At 41.3% G+C, this 17,422-nt stretch overlaps 1 protein-coding gene across 7 annotated transcripts in view; it reads right to left on the bottom strand.

The window, feature by feature from the left end:
- Positions 1-17,422, bottom strand: part of IL20RB (interleukin 20 receptor subunit beta) — a 33,594-nt gene extending 16,172 nt beyond the window's left edge. For all 7 annotated transcript variants that reach the window (XR_009261798.1, XM_058729977.1, XM_058729978.1 and 4 more), the window contains exons 1-3: positions 16,376-17,422; positions 3,027-3,153; positions 1,359-1,549 (exon numbers count right to left, since the gene is read on the bottom strand). Coding sequence is in view for 6 of the 7 variants with exons in the window: in XM_058729977.1 (XP_058585960.1) it covers positions 1,359-1,549; positions 3,027-3,153; positions 16,376-16,415 (358 nt within the window). In the remaining variant the exon portion in view is untranslated. The remainder of the gene's footprint in view (positions 1-1,358; positions 1,550-3,026; positions 3,154-16,375) is intronic.

Below are 17,422 nucleotides of genomic sequence, written 5' to 3'. Positions count from 1 at the left end.
AAAAGAACAGATTTAATACCCCTTTCAGAGTCATGATTCCATCCTAAATCTGTAGCTAACTCCACCTACGCAGCGATCACAGAGGATGACATCTTCTACCTTCTGGTGCAGGTATAGAGGCTCCTTCCTGTTCCTCAGCTGCTCCTGCAGTAAGACCTTTTCCTGTTTACACAGGGCTTCTCGAGCACAAGTTGTTACTGCACACCATTGCCCACATAGTTTTATAAGAATTTTATTATCTCCATCTGACCTATGCCTTCCTTTCCAACAATAGCTGCCAGTCCCCAGCGATGGTCTTGGCTATAGTCCCAGGATTCTAGGAGCTGGAGAGAGGTGGTGCTGGGTGCTGCCTGGGCACTGCACCCTCCAGTGACCCTCAGCCTCCGCCAGTGCCTCATACTGGGATCCCACTGCCCCCACGGTATCTGCTCTCAGTGCCCGGGGAAAGAGGCCTGGGCAGAGAAGCCCACATTTTGCACCAAAATTCCTATTGATATCCCATTCTGGGGGTCTCACTCCTGCCCCCACCTCTTCCTTTCTCGTCTCTCTGGCTCTCAACTCTGGGCATCCCCGAGGTAATAATAATAATAATAACATTTACCAGTAGCTGAGTGCTATGATAGGACAGCACTGCCCTGAACACTTACATAGTACACCTTATATGGTCCCCACAACTACCCAGTGAGGCAAACTGTTGCCCTTCTTATGGGTGAGAAGGCAGGGAGCCAGCTATCAAGTGGCTGAGCTAGGATTTGAATCATACCACTCTGACTCTAGAGGGCCAACTTCCCTTTCAAATCTGTCTTCACCTTCCTCAGCCCCTTCTACCTTGGCCTCCCTCATGTTCTGATTTCTACCCAATTCTTCCATGTTCCCCACCACCTGCAGACCCTGACAGAGACAGCCAGGAATGACTTCCAAAGTCTCTTCCAAAATGAGAGGGCATGTGGGAAGCAGTGGCAATTTTTATTTATTTATTTATTTATTTATTTATTTATTTTAGCGGTTGACAATTTTTTTAATGGACCAGTTAGGGGGCATCTGGGTGGCTCAGTTGGTTAAGCATCTGACTCTTGATGTCATCTCAGGTCATGATGGAGCCCTGCATCGGCCTCTTGGCTATCAGCTTGAGATTCTCTTTCTCCCTCTCTCTCTGGCCCCTCCCCCACCCACACATGCACACCCACTCTCTCTCTCAATATAAATAAACATTTACAACAAATAAATAAATGGACCAGTTAGGACTGTTTGTGTTCAAGGCTAATTTGATGCTAACAAGAATTCTGAAACTCTCAGTGAATTTGGTTCCTGAAGGGGAGGCCAATGGGGATGGGGGAGTAAGAAGAGAAGTGCCTTACTTGAATTTCGATTGAAGGGAGGCTTCAGGGTGCTCCAGGCTGAGGTTTCTGAGCCCTGGGTGGCTCTGACACGGAGATTGTACGGCACAGTGGCAGTGATGTCATCAGTGATGTCACACTCAGGACCTTTGGTGGGTGAGCACCAGCTGCTGGGGATCCAGACGTGGCTCATGTACAGGCTCTCGTACTCTCTGGCCAAGGAGAAGAGGACATCGTGTCATACCAGCCCCTTCTACCTAAGCTCAATCATGGGTGCAAGTAACTGTCTCATTGACCTGCTTTTTATGGATCAGCAAAAGAAGCATTTGCTCCTTTCTCCAGTTCCTCCATCCACCTCCTTCACCCACCATCCATACTTTCTTACTCTTTTTATCACAGGACAAGGGAAACCTAGGCATAAACCCCAATCTGTCCTGGCCTCTCCATCTCCACAGCACCCCCTCAATCTTGACTACTTTCATCCCTGGCTTTGCTGTGGTCTCCTGACTCAGCTTCCACTTCTGGTGTTCTTCAAACCATTCATCACTCAACAGATCGTAACATTTCTCTTCTTAATGGCTTCCAAAGCACTTAGAACAGAATCCAAACTCTTCCCTGGGACCTGCAACACTCTCTGGCCTTCTCTGCCCCTAAACATGATGTTCCCTCTACACTGGCCTCCTTGCCATTCCTCCCATGCTGAGCTCTTATTACCTTAGGACCTGTGACTACCTGTTCACTGTGGCTCAAATGTTCCATCCCTGCTGTTCACAATGCTCCTCCTGTCCTTCAGATACCGGCTTAAACATATCTGAAACTGCCTAGAGCAGTGCGGCCCGATAGAACATTTTCCATATCGGTGTTGTTCAATATGGTAGTCACTAGCCACATGTGGCTATTAAGAACTTGCGATGTGACTCGTATGACTGAAAAACAGATGCTTTAATGTGATTTTAACTGATTTAAATTTAAGTAGCAATCTGTGTCTAGTGCTACCATACTGGACAGTGTAGACCTAGTGTATTTGATTCTTTACCATTTTACTGTCTGTCTCCTCTTCTAAATGGAAGCTCCCTATACCTAGAAATCTTGTCATCTGTACCCCTGAGCCTAGAGAAATGTCTACACACATAGGTGTTCAGTGTGTATTTACTGTTAATGAAACATATTGAGAGCCTTCTGTGTCCCTGTCTCTTCTCAAGAGCTCTCAGAGCCTGGGCACCTGAAGAAGAGTAGATCCTGCCTAACCCCAGGTCCTGCTAATCTTTAGGATCATGATTTGTTTTGGCTCCTACAGGCAAGATCATAGTCAGGAAAACTGAGGCCTCCCCCACCTCCAAAAGATCTGTGACTCCAATGATTTATCCACCTCAAGTCACAGCCAAACTCATTTCTTAAGATTTTCTTTAGCATTGGACAGTTGGCTCACTGTTGAAAAGAAGCTCTACCAGAATGTGTTTATACACACTTGTATTCCCAGAGAGCTCACTGTAAAATCTACAGCACAATTTCCCTTGCTTCTTCAACTGTCCCAATGCCCATGCAAACAGAGGAGGCAGATCGTGGAAAATAATCTATCCCTGGGCTCACCAAGCCTCCTTCAGCTCTGGCATGACGACTGTATCTCCAGGAATCAACTACTCTTTAAGGGAGAAAAATTAAAAACAAAACAAAACAAATCATACTCACCCCTGGTACTCGACGAAATAGTATATTATTTCTCCAGGCACCATCACTGGGCTCCACGTCAAGAGATGCTTCATGTTGGTTGATTGTACAGAGAGGTTCTGAGGGGCAGGCAGGATGGCCACTCCATCTGGGATTGAGGTAGTTAGACAGGCTGACACTTGAACTCATATCAGGGGAATGTCACAGCTTCAAATTAGTATCTAATGAAAGGCCTCACATGTCAATAAAACTGAAACAATCTAATTTTATCATACTTGCGTTAATGCTAAATTGTTGCTATCGTCATTGTAATTCTTCCTTTGGTGATAAATGGCATATTAACAGTAATTATAATGGCTGATATTATTAAGCACTTACCATGTTCTATCTAGGCCATGTGTTACATTGTTACATGATTATCTCACTTGATCCTCATGATCATACTGTGAAGTAAGGACCATTGGTTTCTCCACTGTATAAATGAGAAAACTAAAGCACATTACTTACAACTCTTATGTCAGATCCACCTAGATGCAGGCCTTGACTCTGCCACTGACCATGTGACTAAACCCATGCAGGTTCCTGCCCCTTTCTCATTACTTCCTTCCACTATTGCCACTCGGGGACCAAAGCACATCCCTTCACATCCCCCAAAAGTCAAATGGGGAGTCAGCTGCCAGCTGGGAAATACAGGCTCAGGTCTGCTGTGGAAGGAGTCCAATCCAGAAGGGCACCAAGCCAGATGGTAGACTCCACTCCAGGCAGACTGCAGGCCCCTGAGGCAGCTGGGACACAATCATCTGCTCACACAGGTGTGTGGTGTGCCCAGGGTGTGCACACAGTGGGTCTATGGTTTTCACACAGAATCAAAGAGACCTGTGAAACTGAAGCTGCACTCCTAAGGAGGTAGGCAGTCCTGGGATTCATCCCTGCATGCAGCCAAGGGTGCAGTCTGGATCTTCTGCTGTGGTTCTTCTCCTCCCACTTCGACACACCTCTCTTTTAGTCCCTAACACCTGCCTCCCTTTGCTGTTACAACCACAGTGATAACATCAGTAGCACAGTGTGGGGGGAACTGGGGCCCTCACCAGGGGCCTTTTCATCTCTGTGCTTGTGTCCAGATTGGCACCTGTTGTTCATTATCAAGCCCTGTGACCATGAGGGGATGGGGGGCTGATGCCCTTGCTTCTCTAATGTAGGACCCCAGTGATACACCTCCATCCTACTCTTGGCATCCACGACCTGCCCTGCAAGGAAACACCTGGGGTACCCACAGGAAGGCCTCTTACCCTCCCCCCTCAATTTTGCAATCACCCCAGGGATGAAAAGAAAAAGAGCCAGCTGCAGTGGGGTGGCACAAGAGGGTGGGGCATGGTTCTCTCTGACATCCTTCCTCTGCTAAAGTATTCAAAATATTTCTCTAGTCAGATATATAGGTATCACATAGCTATGTAAATATACAGCTATAATTCATAACTTTAAGACTCTCAAAACTGAAATCTCCAGGCAATGATTTCCCTGGAGAACACTACCAAATTTTTTTTTAATTAACACCAATTTTATACAACCTCTTCCCACAAAATAAAAGAACTTTCCAACTTATTTTATGAAGCCAGTATTACCCTGAAACCAAAACCAAAGATAGTATATATATTAAAAACAAAAACAAAAACCAACAGAACAATATATCTCATGCACTTAGATGCAAAAATCTTGAACAAAATACTAGCAATCCCAACTCAATAATGTATAAAAAAGATTATACACCATAACAAAGTGGAATTTATTCCAGGTACGCAAGGCTAGTTCAACATTTGAAAATCAATTAATGTAATCCACCATATCAAAAAGCTAAAGAAGAAAAATCCTACAGTCATATCAATTGACACAGAAAAAGTACTCATAATATCTAACACTCATTCATGATTTTAAAAAGAAGACATCTCTCTTCATGTTAAGAACAGCAGGAAGGGGCGCCTGGGTGGCTCAATCATCCAACTTTGGCTCAAGTCATGATCTCAAGTCATAATCTTGCAGTTCATGAGTTCAAGCCCCATGTCAGGCTCTGTGCTGTCAGCTTAGAGCCTGGAGGCTGCTTAGGCTTCTGTGTCTTCCTCTTTCTCTGCCCCTCCCCCACTCATGCTCTGTCTCTCTCTCTCTCTCTCTCAAACATAAATTTAAAAACGTTAAAAAAAAAAAGGAACAGCAGGGAGTTATCTCAATTTGATAAAGACCATCTACAAAAAACCTACTCATAATACCTTACTTAATGGTGAAAGACTTCAATGTTTTCCCCCTAAAATCAAGAACAAGGCAAGGATGTTCATTCTCACCACTTTTTTTTTTTCTAATTTACATCCAAGTTAGTTAGCATATAGTGCAATAATGATTTCAGGAGTAGATTCCTTAATGCCCCTTACCCATTTAGCCCATCCTCCCTTCCTCAACCCCTCTAGTAATCCTCTGTTTGTTCTCCATATTTAAGAGCCTCTTATGTTTTGTCCCCCTCCCTGTTTTTATATTATTTTTGCTTCCCTTCCCTTATGCTCATCTTTTCTGTGTCTTAAAGTCTTCATATGAGTGAAGGCATATGATATTTGTCTTTCTCTGACTAATTTCACTTAGCATAATACCCTCGAGTTCCAACCATGTAGTTGAAATCACCACTTTTATTCAACATAATACTGAAAGTTCTAGCAACTGTCATGAATCAAACAAAAGAAGTAAAAGGCATTACAGATTGGAAAGGAAGTAATAAAACTCTCCCTGTTTGCAGATGACATGATAGGCTATGTAGAAATTCCCATGGAATGAGGGTGTCTGGCTGGATCAGTCAGTAGAGCATGCGACTCTTGATCTCAGGATTGTGAGGGTGAGCCCCACATTGGGTGTAGAGAATACTTTAAAAAAAATAAAGGGGCGCCTTGGTGACTCAGTTGGTTAAGCATCTGACTTTGGCTCAGGTCATGATCTTGCACTTTGTGGCTTCAAGCCCCACACTGGGCTCTGTGCTGACACTACCGAGCCTGCTTGGGATTCTCTTTCTCTCTCTCTCTCTCAATCTGTCCCTCCCCCACTTAGGCACTCTCTCTCTCTCAAAATAAATACACTTGAAAAAAAATAAAAATAAAATAAAATCTTAAAAAAAGAGAAGATCCCACAGAATCTGCAAAAACAAAAACAAAAACCTCTTACAACTAATAACTGAGTTCAACAAGTATTATTATAGGATACAAGATAAACATAAAAAATTAATTGTATTTCTATATATTAGCAATGAACATTTATATACCAAAATTAAAAATGCTATTTACAATCACTCAAAAAAATCAAATAGTAATAAATCTTAGGTATAGAACATATCTAGGATCTGTAAAGAGAAAACTCCACAATGCTGGTCAAGGATTTCAAGGCCAAACTAAATAAATGGAGACACATACTGTGTTAAAGGACTGGACAATTCAACATAATTAAAATGGTAATTTTCCCCAAGTTCATATACAGATTTAATGTAATTCCTATCAAAGCCCATCAAGGATTTTTGTAGATAGAGATAAGCTTTATCTCAAATGTATAAGAAAACAATTTTGAAGAAGAATAAAATGAGAGGAATAAATCTACCCAATTTCAAGACTTATAGTAATTGAGATTGTGTGGTATTGGCCAAAAAAAAAAAAAAAAAAAAAGACACATAGATCAATGAAACAAAATAGAGATCCCAGAAATAGACCCACACAAATATACTCAACTGATTTTTGGCAAAGGCACAAAAGTAATTCAATAGAAGATGAATAGCCATTTCAACAAACAATACTAAAGCAATAGAACATCTGTAAGGCAAATAATAATAATACATCTCAACCTAAACCCTGCACCTTATTTTAAAATGAACTCAGGGGCGCCTGGGTGGCGCAGTCGGTTAAGCGTCCGACTTCAGCCAGGTCACGATCTCGCGGTCCGTGAGTTCGAGCCCCGCGTCAGGCTCTGGGCTGATGGCTCAGAGCCTGGAGCCTGTTTCCGATTCTGTGTCTCCCTCTCTCTCTGCCCCTCCCCCGTTCATGCTCTGTCTCTCTCTGTCCCAAAAAAATAAATAAAAAACGTTGGAAAAAAAAAAATTTTAAAAATAAAATGAACTCAGATGGACCATAGAGGGGTACCTGGGTGGCTCAGTTGGTTGGGCATCAGACTCTTGATTTCGGCTCAGGTCATGATCTCACAGATGGTGAGATTGAACCTCGTAGGGCTCTGTGCTAGGATTGGAGCCTGTTGAAGATTTTCCTCTCCCTCTCCCTCTGCCCCTCCCCCTCTCACACATGCATGTACATGCACTCTCTCAAAAAAAAGGATAGACTGAATGTAAAATGTAAACTCTAAAACTTTTAAGAAAAAACAAAGGAGAAAATTTTCAGGGCTAGGCAAAGAGTTCTTACTCTTGACACCAAAAACTAGATTCATAAAAGGAAAAATTTATAACTGAGCATCATCAAAATTAAAATCTTTTTTTTTTTTTGGTTTATTTATTTATTGACTGATTTTGAGAGCGAGACAGCAAGAATGAGCAGGAGAGAGGCAGGGCAGGGGGCAGGGGGCAGGGTGGGGGAGAGAGGATCTGAAGCAGGCTCTGTGCTGACAGCAGAGAGCCCAATGCAGGGCACCAACTCACGAACTGTGAGATCATGACTTGAGTTAAAGTCAGACACTTAACCAACTGAGCCACCCAGGCCCCAAAATTAAAATCTTTTGCTCTGCAAAAGAACCTATTAAAAGAAGGAGAAGACAAGCTACAGAATGGGAGAAAATATTAGAAAACTACCTATCTCACAAAGGACTCATGTCTAGAACATGTAAAGAACTATTAAAAATCAACAGTAGAAAAGCAAACAATAATTAGAAAATGGGCAAAAGACATGAAGAGACATGTCACTGAAGAGAACGTACAGATGGAAAATATGTACATGAACAGATGTTCAACACCATTTGCTATTAGGAAAATGCAAGTTAAAACCACAATGAAATAGCAACACACAGTTATCCAGATGGCTAAAATAAAATAAATAATTTAAAAAAAAGACAAAACCAAATCCTGGTGAGGATGCAGAGAAAGTGGATCACTCATATATTGCTGGTGGTAATGTAAAATGGTATTTGCCATTCTGGAAAATACATTAGCAGTTTCTTGTAAAACTAAACTTATAATTACTATACAACCCAGCAATTGTACTCTTGGGCATTTATCCCAAAGAAATTAAAACTTCTATCACAAAAGATCTGTACACAATGTCCATAGACAAACTGGAATCGACCTATATGTCCTTCAAGAGCTGAATGGTTAAACAAATTATAGAATATCCATCCATAGAATACTAAAAGGAACCAATTAGTGACACACAAAACAACTTAGGAATCTCCAGGGAACCTTGCTGAATAAAAAAAGCCAATCCCAAAAAGTTACATACTGTATGATTCTATTTATATAACATTTTGAAATTATAAAATTTTAGAAATGGAGAACAGATTAGTGGTTGCCAGAGGTTAGAAACAGTGGGGAAGTGAGGGTGGCAAGAGGGAGGTGGGTATAGTTATAAAAAGGCAACAGGAGGTATCATTGTGATGTCTGAACTGTTCAGTATGCTGACTGTAGTGGCAAACACACAAACGTATACACACACTTGTCCACACACACATAAACTAATGTGTACAAGTAAAACTGGAGAAATCAGAACAAGACAGAATTGTATCAATGATGTCAACATACTGGTTGTGATATTACGCTACCGTTCTCCAAAATACCACTGGGGGAAACTGGGGTCCCTGTATTATTTCTTTTATTTTTAAGTTTATTTATTTATTTTGAGAGAGAGAGAGAACACATGTGTGCATTCTCATGTGAGCGGGGGAGGGGCAGAGCTAGAGGAAGAGAGAGAATCCAAAGCAGGCCGAGTTGTCAGTGCAGAGCCCAACACAGGCTCCACCTCATGACTGTGAGATCATGACCTGAGCCGAAATCAAGAGTCTGACACTCAACTGACTGAGCTACCCTGGTGCCCCAATCCCTATATTATTTCTTAAAACTGAATGTGGATCTAGAATTTCCTCAACACAATTTCAATTAAAAAATACAACCATAATATCATGACATATTAATAGTATTAATTCTGATTATGTGAATGACAGGATATATTTTAAAAGATCATGATGGGCGCCTGGGTGGCTCAGTCAGTTAAGCATCGGACTTCAGCTCAGATCATGATCTCACAGTTTGTGGGTTTGAGCCCCGCATCGGACTCTGTGCTGACAGCTCAGAGAGAACCTGCTTCAGATTCTGTGTCTCCCTCTCTCTTTCTGCACCTCCCCTCCTCAAGCTCTGTCTCTCTCAAAAATAAAATAAACATTAAAAAGAGAGTTTATCATGATGGGATAAATTCAAAATGAAATGCACCTAGGAAAAATGTGAAGTTCTATAATTAGGTCCAGTCAATTAAATCAGTGAGGGAGACCTGTTTAGGGAGGGTAACCTGATGATTAGGTCACTTAAGGATTTAAGCAACACACTCTGAGGTTGAATTACCCAGTATGTCTTTCTTCATAAGAAGGCACCTAGGGCAGGAAAACAGCAAGAGATGTCCCAACCTTTAGGTGGTTCCATTGTGTTAATGCAATAATTTGCACTTGTGTGACTCTCTTCTACCTGTGGAACTTCACAGAATCCATTCACAAATCCATTGTGGGCAAAATACTCAGTCTCATTCCTGTATCAAAATGAAAACTGCTGCTTCTTTTTGAGCCCTAAAGGTAACGTCTTTAATATCCTTATGCTATTTGTATAGTGTATTCCAAATATCATCTCTGTTTTGCCCGGGTTTATATAACACATGTATACTGGGTGTGAGATGGAAAAACAGTAATGCCCATGAACTACTGAGGCCAGGCAACATTTAATAGAGTTACATAGAAAGTACCATGGCACTGCATGAAGAATGATTCCTTTTCTGCTAGGACACTAACCAGGAAATAGGAAATGACTCTATGAGATGGAAACTCAAGCCAAAAGTGATTCTTCCCACCTTCAAAGTGTTAAAAAAAAAAAAAAAATCCTCTCCAACTGTTACAGAATATGGTCTTGAGAACACAGTTAAGGGGAGAAAAAGAAAACTTTGTTATCCACACAGCATTCTCCTTTATAAGAAGTGTCCTCAGTCATGTGTATTGAAGTCAAGTCTCTGAAGAAACCAGTTAAAAAAGACTCTACCTGATGTAAATGTGCAAGTGCAAAAACAAAGAATACAGTTGACCCTCAAACAACAAGGGATTGAACTGTGCAGGTCCTCTCATACACAGATCTTTTTTGATAAATACAGTACAGTACTATAAATGTATTTTCTTATCCTTATGATTTTCTTAATGGCATTTCTTTTTCTAGCTTACTTTATTATAAGAATACAGTATATAATACATGTATTATATGAAATGTGTTAATCGACTATTTATGTTATTGGTAAGGCTTCTGGTCATTAGTAGGCTATTAGTAGTCAAGTTTTGGAGAGTCAGAAGTTATATGTGGATTTTCTATTGCACCGGGATTGGTATGTTGTTCAAGGCTCAACTGTATAGTCAAGGGGAAAGTAAGAGTAAACTTGGAAGTGTGGACAGGACAGAGAGATTAGCCACATTGAGGAGGGTGCAAAGTCTGAAAGAATTCGATCTCTAGCCATGCTGGATAGGAATTCGCGCCAGAGTTGGAGAGAGATCCTGGAACCCTCTGTATAATCTTTTGGTTCCTTGTAAATATTTATGCTTTTTTTGCATAAAGAAATTTAGCATCTTAAAACAACACACGTTTATTATGTTACAGTTCTGTAAGTCGGGAGTCTTACACAGGTCTCACTAGGCCTATGAGTTGGCAGGACTGCATTCTTTCTAGATGCTCCAGAGGAGAATCTATTTCTTTGCCCTTCCAGCTTCTAGAGGCTGCCTACATTCCTGCTCATGGCCCCCTTCTTCCATCTTCAAAGCCAACAATGGCTGATTGATTCCCTTTCATGCTTCAAATTTCTCCTTCCTTCTCTTCTGTCTTCCCATCTCTCTCTCACTGCACCCAGAAAAGGTTCTCAATTTTTCATGTATTAGATTGGGCCCTCTCTGATAATCCAGGATAATCTCCCAGTCTCAAGGTTCCATAATATTAATCACATCTTTAAAATTCCTTATTCCATGGAGGGTAACCTACCGCAGGTTCCAGGGATTAGAGCATGTACATCTGTGGAGGACCATTTTTCTGCTTACGACATGGGGCTTACACTACAGAGGATATTGGCTCTATAAACGACACTATGCCCTAAAATTCCTCCCTCAAATACAGTCAATTATTGTAAGAAAATTACTCTGTATATGAGAAGAAGAAAAGGCCAAGGCTGAGCGAGGACATGGTTGCTGAGCAGGCTGCTGGCATCACTCGCTGCTGCAGTAACTGGTGCCTACAACCCAGCTTTAAAAGGTACGCAAACAAATTCATGCCTCACGAAAGTGATAGATTATTTCATAGTCTTAAAGTATGGTCTTTGGATCAGCAGCATCACATTACCCAGAAGCTTATTAGAAATGCAGACTTCAGGGGCGCCTGGGTGGCTCAGTCGGTTGAGCGTCGGACTTCAGCTCAGGTCACGATCTCGCGATCTCGCGGTCCGCGAGTTCGAGCCCCGTGTCGGGCTCAGGGCTGATGGCTCAGAGCCTGGAGCCTGCTTCCGATTCTGTGTCTCCCTCTGTCTCTGCCCCTCCCCCGTTCATGCTCTGTCTCTCTGTCTCAAAAATAAATAAACGTTAAAAAAAAAAAATTAAAAAAAAAAAAAAAAAGAAATGCAGACTTCAGGCTACAACCTACATTTTATTGAACCGGAATCTGCATTTTAACAAGATCCCCAGGTAATTCATACTCACATTAAAGTTTGAGAAACATGGGTCTAGAGGCTATTCTCAACCATGGCTGCCCCATTAGAATCATAAGGGAGATGGTTTGATTTTGTTTGTTTAAGTTTTGTTTTAAAATAATTTCAGACTTAGAGAAGAGTTGCAAAATATAGTACAGAGAGCTCCCAAATATCCTCTACTTCATATACCCTTCTACTTCAGCCATCCATATGTACATAAGCATAGTACAATTATGAAAATCAAGATATTAACATTGATACAATATCATTAATTAAGCTTCAGGTTTTATTTAAATGCCACCAGTTTTTCCCCTAACGTCCTTTCTTTTTTCCCAGGAACCAATCCAGGATCCCACATTTAGTTACCACATATCTAGTTAGTCTCCTCCAGTCTGTTCTTGGTCTTTATCTTTATGACATTCCCTTTTTTAAAGAGTACTACTCAGTTGTTTTGTAGAATATTCCTCAGTTTGGGTTTTTCTGATGTTTTCCCATAATTTGACTGAGGTAATACTTTTTGGCATGTATTCACAGGGAGTACATGATGTTAGTATGTCTTATTCCTGGTGGTGTTAGGCGTCTCTAATGTAAAAAGTACCATTTCCCCCTTTATAATTAATAAATAACTTAGGGGAGATACTGTGACACTATGAATATTCTGCTTCTCCTCAAACTTTCATCCATTAATTTTAGCGCTTCCTAATGGCTAGTATTTGCAACAATTACTGCTGGGATGTTCTAGTCAACGGTGATTTTTCCATTTATTAATGAGAATTCTGTAAGGAAGAGCTGTTCCTTCTCCTCTATTTATTTATTCATTTATTCCTTCGTTCAACTACTTATATTAGTATGGACTCATGAATATTTATTTTATTCTATTGTTACTTACTTTGTTACTCAAATAATTCCAGCTTTGGCCATTGGGAGCTCTTTGAGATTGGTTCCTGCGTCCTTTTGACTTACTCCCACTCCTCACTCTCTTTTTTCATGTTATTTTTATTAATAGAATTTTTATTTTTGGAATTATTTTAGATTTACAGAAAAAAACTGCAGACAGTACACAGAGTTTCTATATATCCTTCACCCAGCTTCCCCCAATACTATCATCTTACATAACCATGATATATTTGTCAAAACTAAGAAACCAACATTGGTGCATTACTACTAACTAAACACACTTATTTGAATTTTGCCTGGTTTTCCACTAATGTTCTTTTTCCAATCCAGGATTTAATTAACGATACTCATTTCATTTAGGCCTCCATCCTTTTTGGAGCACTTTCTTACCACAAATGCTCTAGACTTGTATTTTCTCCGCCCAGTCCTGGAACAAACCACTTCTCTCAGAAGGCCCACCCAGGGAGTTTTGAAACATCCCAATGGCCAGGAAGCACCCTAGATTAATTAAGTCAGAATCTCTGGCTGTGAAACCCAGGCATTTAAGAGCTCTCCAGGTGATTGCAATGTGCGTTTGAGTACCACTAATCCAGACCTTACCCCCCACCCCCCGCCCCGTTGCCAAAGAGTAGTTGAAACTATAATAGTAAAGTCCCAAACGCCAAAGACTTAAATGTATTTCCCAGCAGGCCTTTAGGTTTCCTAAAGACAAGAGACTCCAATTTGTCCATCTATAATCAGCGCCTTGCCCAGAACCCAGCACATAGTGGGTACCAGAAGTGCCAAGTGATGAAAGCTAAGTAAGTGAAGCAAGGCTTGGCTCCCTTCATGAAATTAGCCTCAGCCTGACTTCCTTTTTCCTAATCCCCTATGTTGCTTTGGATATATTTGCTGTTAAGTAAAGGCTGCCCACCGCAAAGCCCCTGGGCAAAGTTTCCGGGCAGAAATCCTTGTTTCTCCTCCCTACAATGATGCCATGCTGGCTTCCTCCCACTGGGTCTGCTGTCAGCTCCCCTCATTTGGGTTCCTTTCTGCCACTTTCACCTCCAACGGTCTTTATGGCAAATGCTCAGAAAAGGTAGTACCATTCCTTTATTCCCTGTATTTTGTCCTCCCTTTTCCTGGTGCGCTTCAGTGTCTCAGCTGCTTCTGCAGAGAAGTGCAAAGGGCACAGGCTCTGGAATCAGCCAAACCAGAGTCAAATTCCAATTCTCCCGCTTACGAGATGCATAAACTTGGGCAAATCACTGAACCTCTTTGAATCTCTGTTTCCTAGGATGTAACATGGGGATAACACCACCTACCTAACAAGATTGATGTGAGAAGTCAAGAGAACATTTTTGCTAATCTGGAGCACCGTGCGTGCTCAGAAACGGCCAGTGTGATTGTTGTGGCCATTACTAATGTTGCTGTTGGTGGTAGTAGTAGTAACAGCGGCAGTAGCGGCAGTAGTAGTATGGGAGTAGTAGTAGTGGTGGTGGTAGTAGTGGGAGGGAGAGGAGGAGGGGGAGGAGGAGGGGGAGGAGGAGGACAAGGAGGAGGAGGAGGAGGAGGATGAGGAGGAGGACGAGGAAGAGGAGGACGAGGACGAGGAGGAGGAGGAGGACGAGGAGGATGGTGAATAGACTGTGCTAAACCCCTGACTTGTGCTTGTGCAGATAAACCACAGAGTGACCTCTGGAAAGACCAGCAATTACCTTTACCTCATTATAATAATAAAATCTCCACCCAAGGAGGAGCACACGGTCCATTTACCTAACATACACTGTATGTATAGGCATGTTGCCTTAAGGTGCATGTGTGACCATATGCCCACGTCTATATACCTTGACAAGGCCTCCCTATCTAAATATTCATCCTAACCCTAAATAAAAGCAACCCATTCACCCTTGGGAGTTACTGCTTTTGAAGCCATTCCCCCATGATCTCCTTATCTGCTGCAAATACAAGTTTTCTTTGTGCAACAAATGAAGCCGGTGCAGTTTCTGACTCCTCAAGAAGCGAACTCACATGGGTTCAGTTACATAACTATGTATGGTGATGGATGTTAACTAGATTTATTATGGTGATCATTCTGCAATATGTACAAGTACCAAATCATTATGTTGTATACCTGAAAGTAATATAATGTTATCTGTCAAGATACCTCAATAAAGGGAAAAGAACCTGGGGGGAAAAATGCTGAGCTTTCCCCTTCTCATTCAGCCTTCCCATCTTCTCCCTCTGGCTTAGTGCAGGGAGTGTTTTTCTGGCAACTTGTTCCACCAACTGATCAATCAGCTAACCGACCAATTAACCAACATGTTTAGCCTATGCTAGGAGCTGCGAGGACACCAGAAAAGATGCCCAGGCCCTTCCCTCAGGTCAGTGCAATTAACAGAAGTAGCCCACCCAAGTAGAGTATGTGGGGTCAAGGGTCAAATGGGAGAGCAGTCCAGCAAGAGTCTGAAAGAAGAGCGACCCATCCAGAAAGATGATAGGAGGTTGGGCCGGAGATGGTGTTTCTGGTGGGAAGCATCATAAAAGCCAGGAGGAGGAAATGAGGGTGTTACATGTCAGTGTGAAGACAGCAGCTGCCTGAAGTTTGTATTTGTTGTCAAGGAATAGTGAGAAATAGACTTGAGGCCTGAATATGCTGGGTCACGAAATAAACAGCAGATTTGAACACCATGTGCTGAGCAACTGGGACACCATAAATCTGATGTTAAAGCCGATTCTAAACATTTGCAAATCACTTTAGCAGTAAGTTGTTGCCAAATTGAAACTAAAACAATTAGTTCTCAGTTAAAAAAAAAAAAAAAAAAAAAAAAAAGACAAGACAGGAAGTACTCAAGACTCCTACCAACACTGCAAAGTGCCCAGTACCTTGGAGCATTAAAATTAGAAATTTCTCTTAAAGGTGTTTTGACATGAAGAAACATCAAAGACTAAAGAGCTTCAATTTTGGAACAATAAAGCATGTAGGTACAAGCAACCAGGGGTGGAGCAGAGAAAATTATGTAAACTGGTAGGGAAAATGCCCCAAACCAAATTTTTTAAAATGCTATGGAATATCCAACTGCTACTCTTTCTGCAGTGATCAGGAAAGAAGTCCAATTTTTGTAAGTCTTATACCCAATATCAAGGTTGCAAAGTAAGCCTTTTCATTCATGTGTATTTTGTTAGAATCTTTATCTTACTTTAACCTGTCCTTACAGATAACATCTCCAAAGCACACAAAGACTGAGATGACCATGTCGTGCCTTTTAAAACCAGATGAGATAAATAATAAAATGCATGGAGCTCTGCTAACCTTTAAACTATTTGTTCTGACATTTTATTTTTCTAGATTGTTCTGTGACCATTCGGAAAGAGATTTCCAACTAGAATGCTGGCTTTTGCTTTGTGATATGGGGATGAAGGTTTAGGAAGTGAGAAACGTTTTTATAGAAACAGACATAAGATGTTCTACACATATATTACAACTCCAAATTCTGCTGAAGTTATTTTTCACCTTCTTAACCTATATTTGAATCCCAAGCTATTGGCTATATTCTAATTCGTACTTACCAATGAGCAAACATGGAATCAAGGTGTAGAAAAACCACATGATAAGACTTGCCAAAATTTCTTCTAGAACTGTAGAGGGGGTCTGTATTTGGTCAACTCAGCTTGACCTGGAACACCGTTTCTTTCCAGAATGAAGCATTCTGTCCATCTCAGCCATCCTTGCTTCAGAATGTAGATGTTGGAGCTGAGGTCTGAATTGCTGTGAAGCCTGAATTGTTCTAGGAGGAGCCAGCCCAGACAGCTCAGAAGGGGCGGGCTGTGCAGCACCCTCCTTTCTGTCCAAACCCATATATTGCATCAGAGGGAGTGGTCTAGGAGAGCTCCAGAGAAAAGATAACTCTGAGGAGCTTCCATAGAGGCCCCACTGGTGGTGAGCCAGCAAGATTATTTTACCCTCTCATCAAATAGCTATCCTCTTCCAAGTCTCCATCTTGTGAGTTCATTCAAGCTGAGTACTTATTAGCTCCTTGTGCTACATATTTCAGAAAAAGTAGTTAAAATTTTTTCTAATATAAAATTTTTAAAAGGTCAGAAGGTAAAGAATATAGCTTTATATTTGCTTCTATTGGCAAAAAGAAAACCTGGAAGGAGATACAGAAACTAACAAGATTGGTTACCTTGGGGCAGAGAGAGAGGGAATCGGGAAGATGTAGGAGAAAAATGGGACTGACTCCTTGCAATATATTTTGTATGTTTGGGGGCTTTCCTTGGAAATTTTTTATTGTGGTAAAATACACGTAACATAAAATTTACCTTCTTGATCATTTTTAAATGTACAGTTCAGTGATATTAATTCAAATTGTGCAACCATCACCACCATTTGTCCCCATAAATCTTTTCATCTTGTAAAACTGAAACTCTGTATCTTCCTTCCCCTTAGCCCCTGGCCACCACCACTATACTTTCTGCCTTTATGATTTTGACTACACTAAGTATCTCATATAAATAGAAGCACGCAATGACTTGTCTTTCTGTAACTGACTTACTTCACTCAGCATAATGTCATCTAGGTTCACCCATATTGTAGCATATTGCAGAATTTCCTTC

This window comes from Neofelis nebulosa, chromosome 5, assembly GCF_028018385.1.
Source record: "Neofelis nebulosa isolate mNeoNeb1 chromosome 5, mNeoNeb1.pri, whole genome shotgun sequence".
Classification (NCBI taxonomy): domain Eukaryota; kingdom Metazoa; phylum Chordata; class Mammalia; order Carnivora; family Felidae; genus Neofelis; species Neofelis nebulosa.
This window is presented reverse-complemented; position numbering and strand designations above follow the sequence as displayed.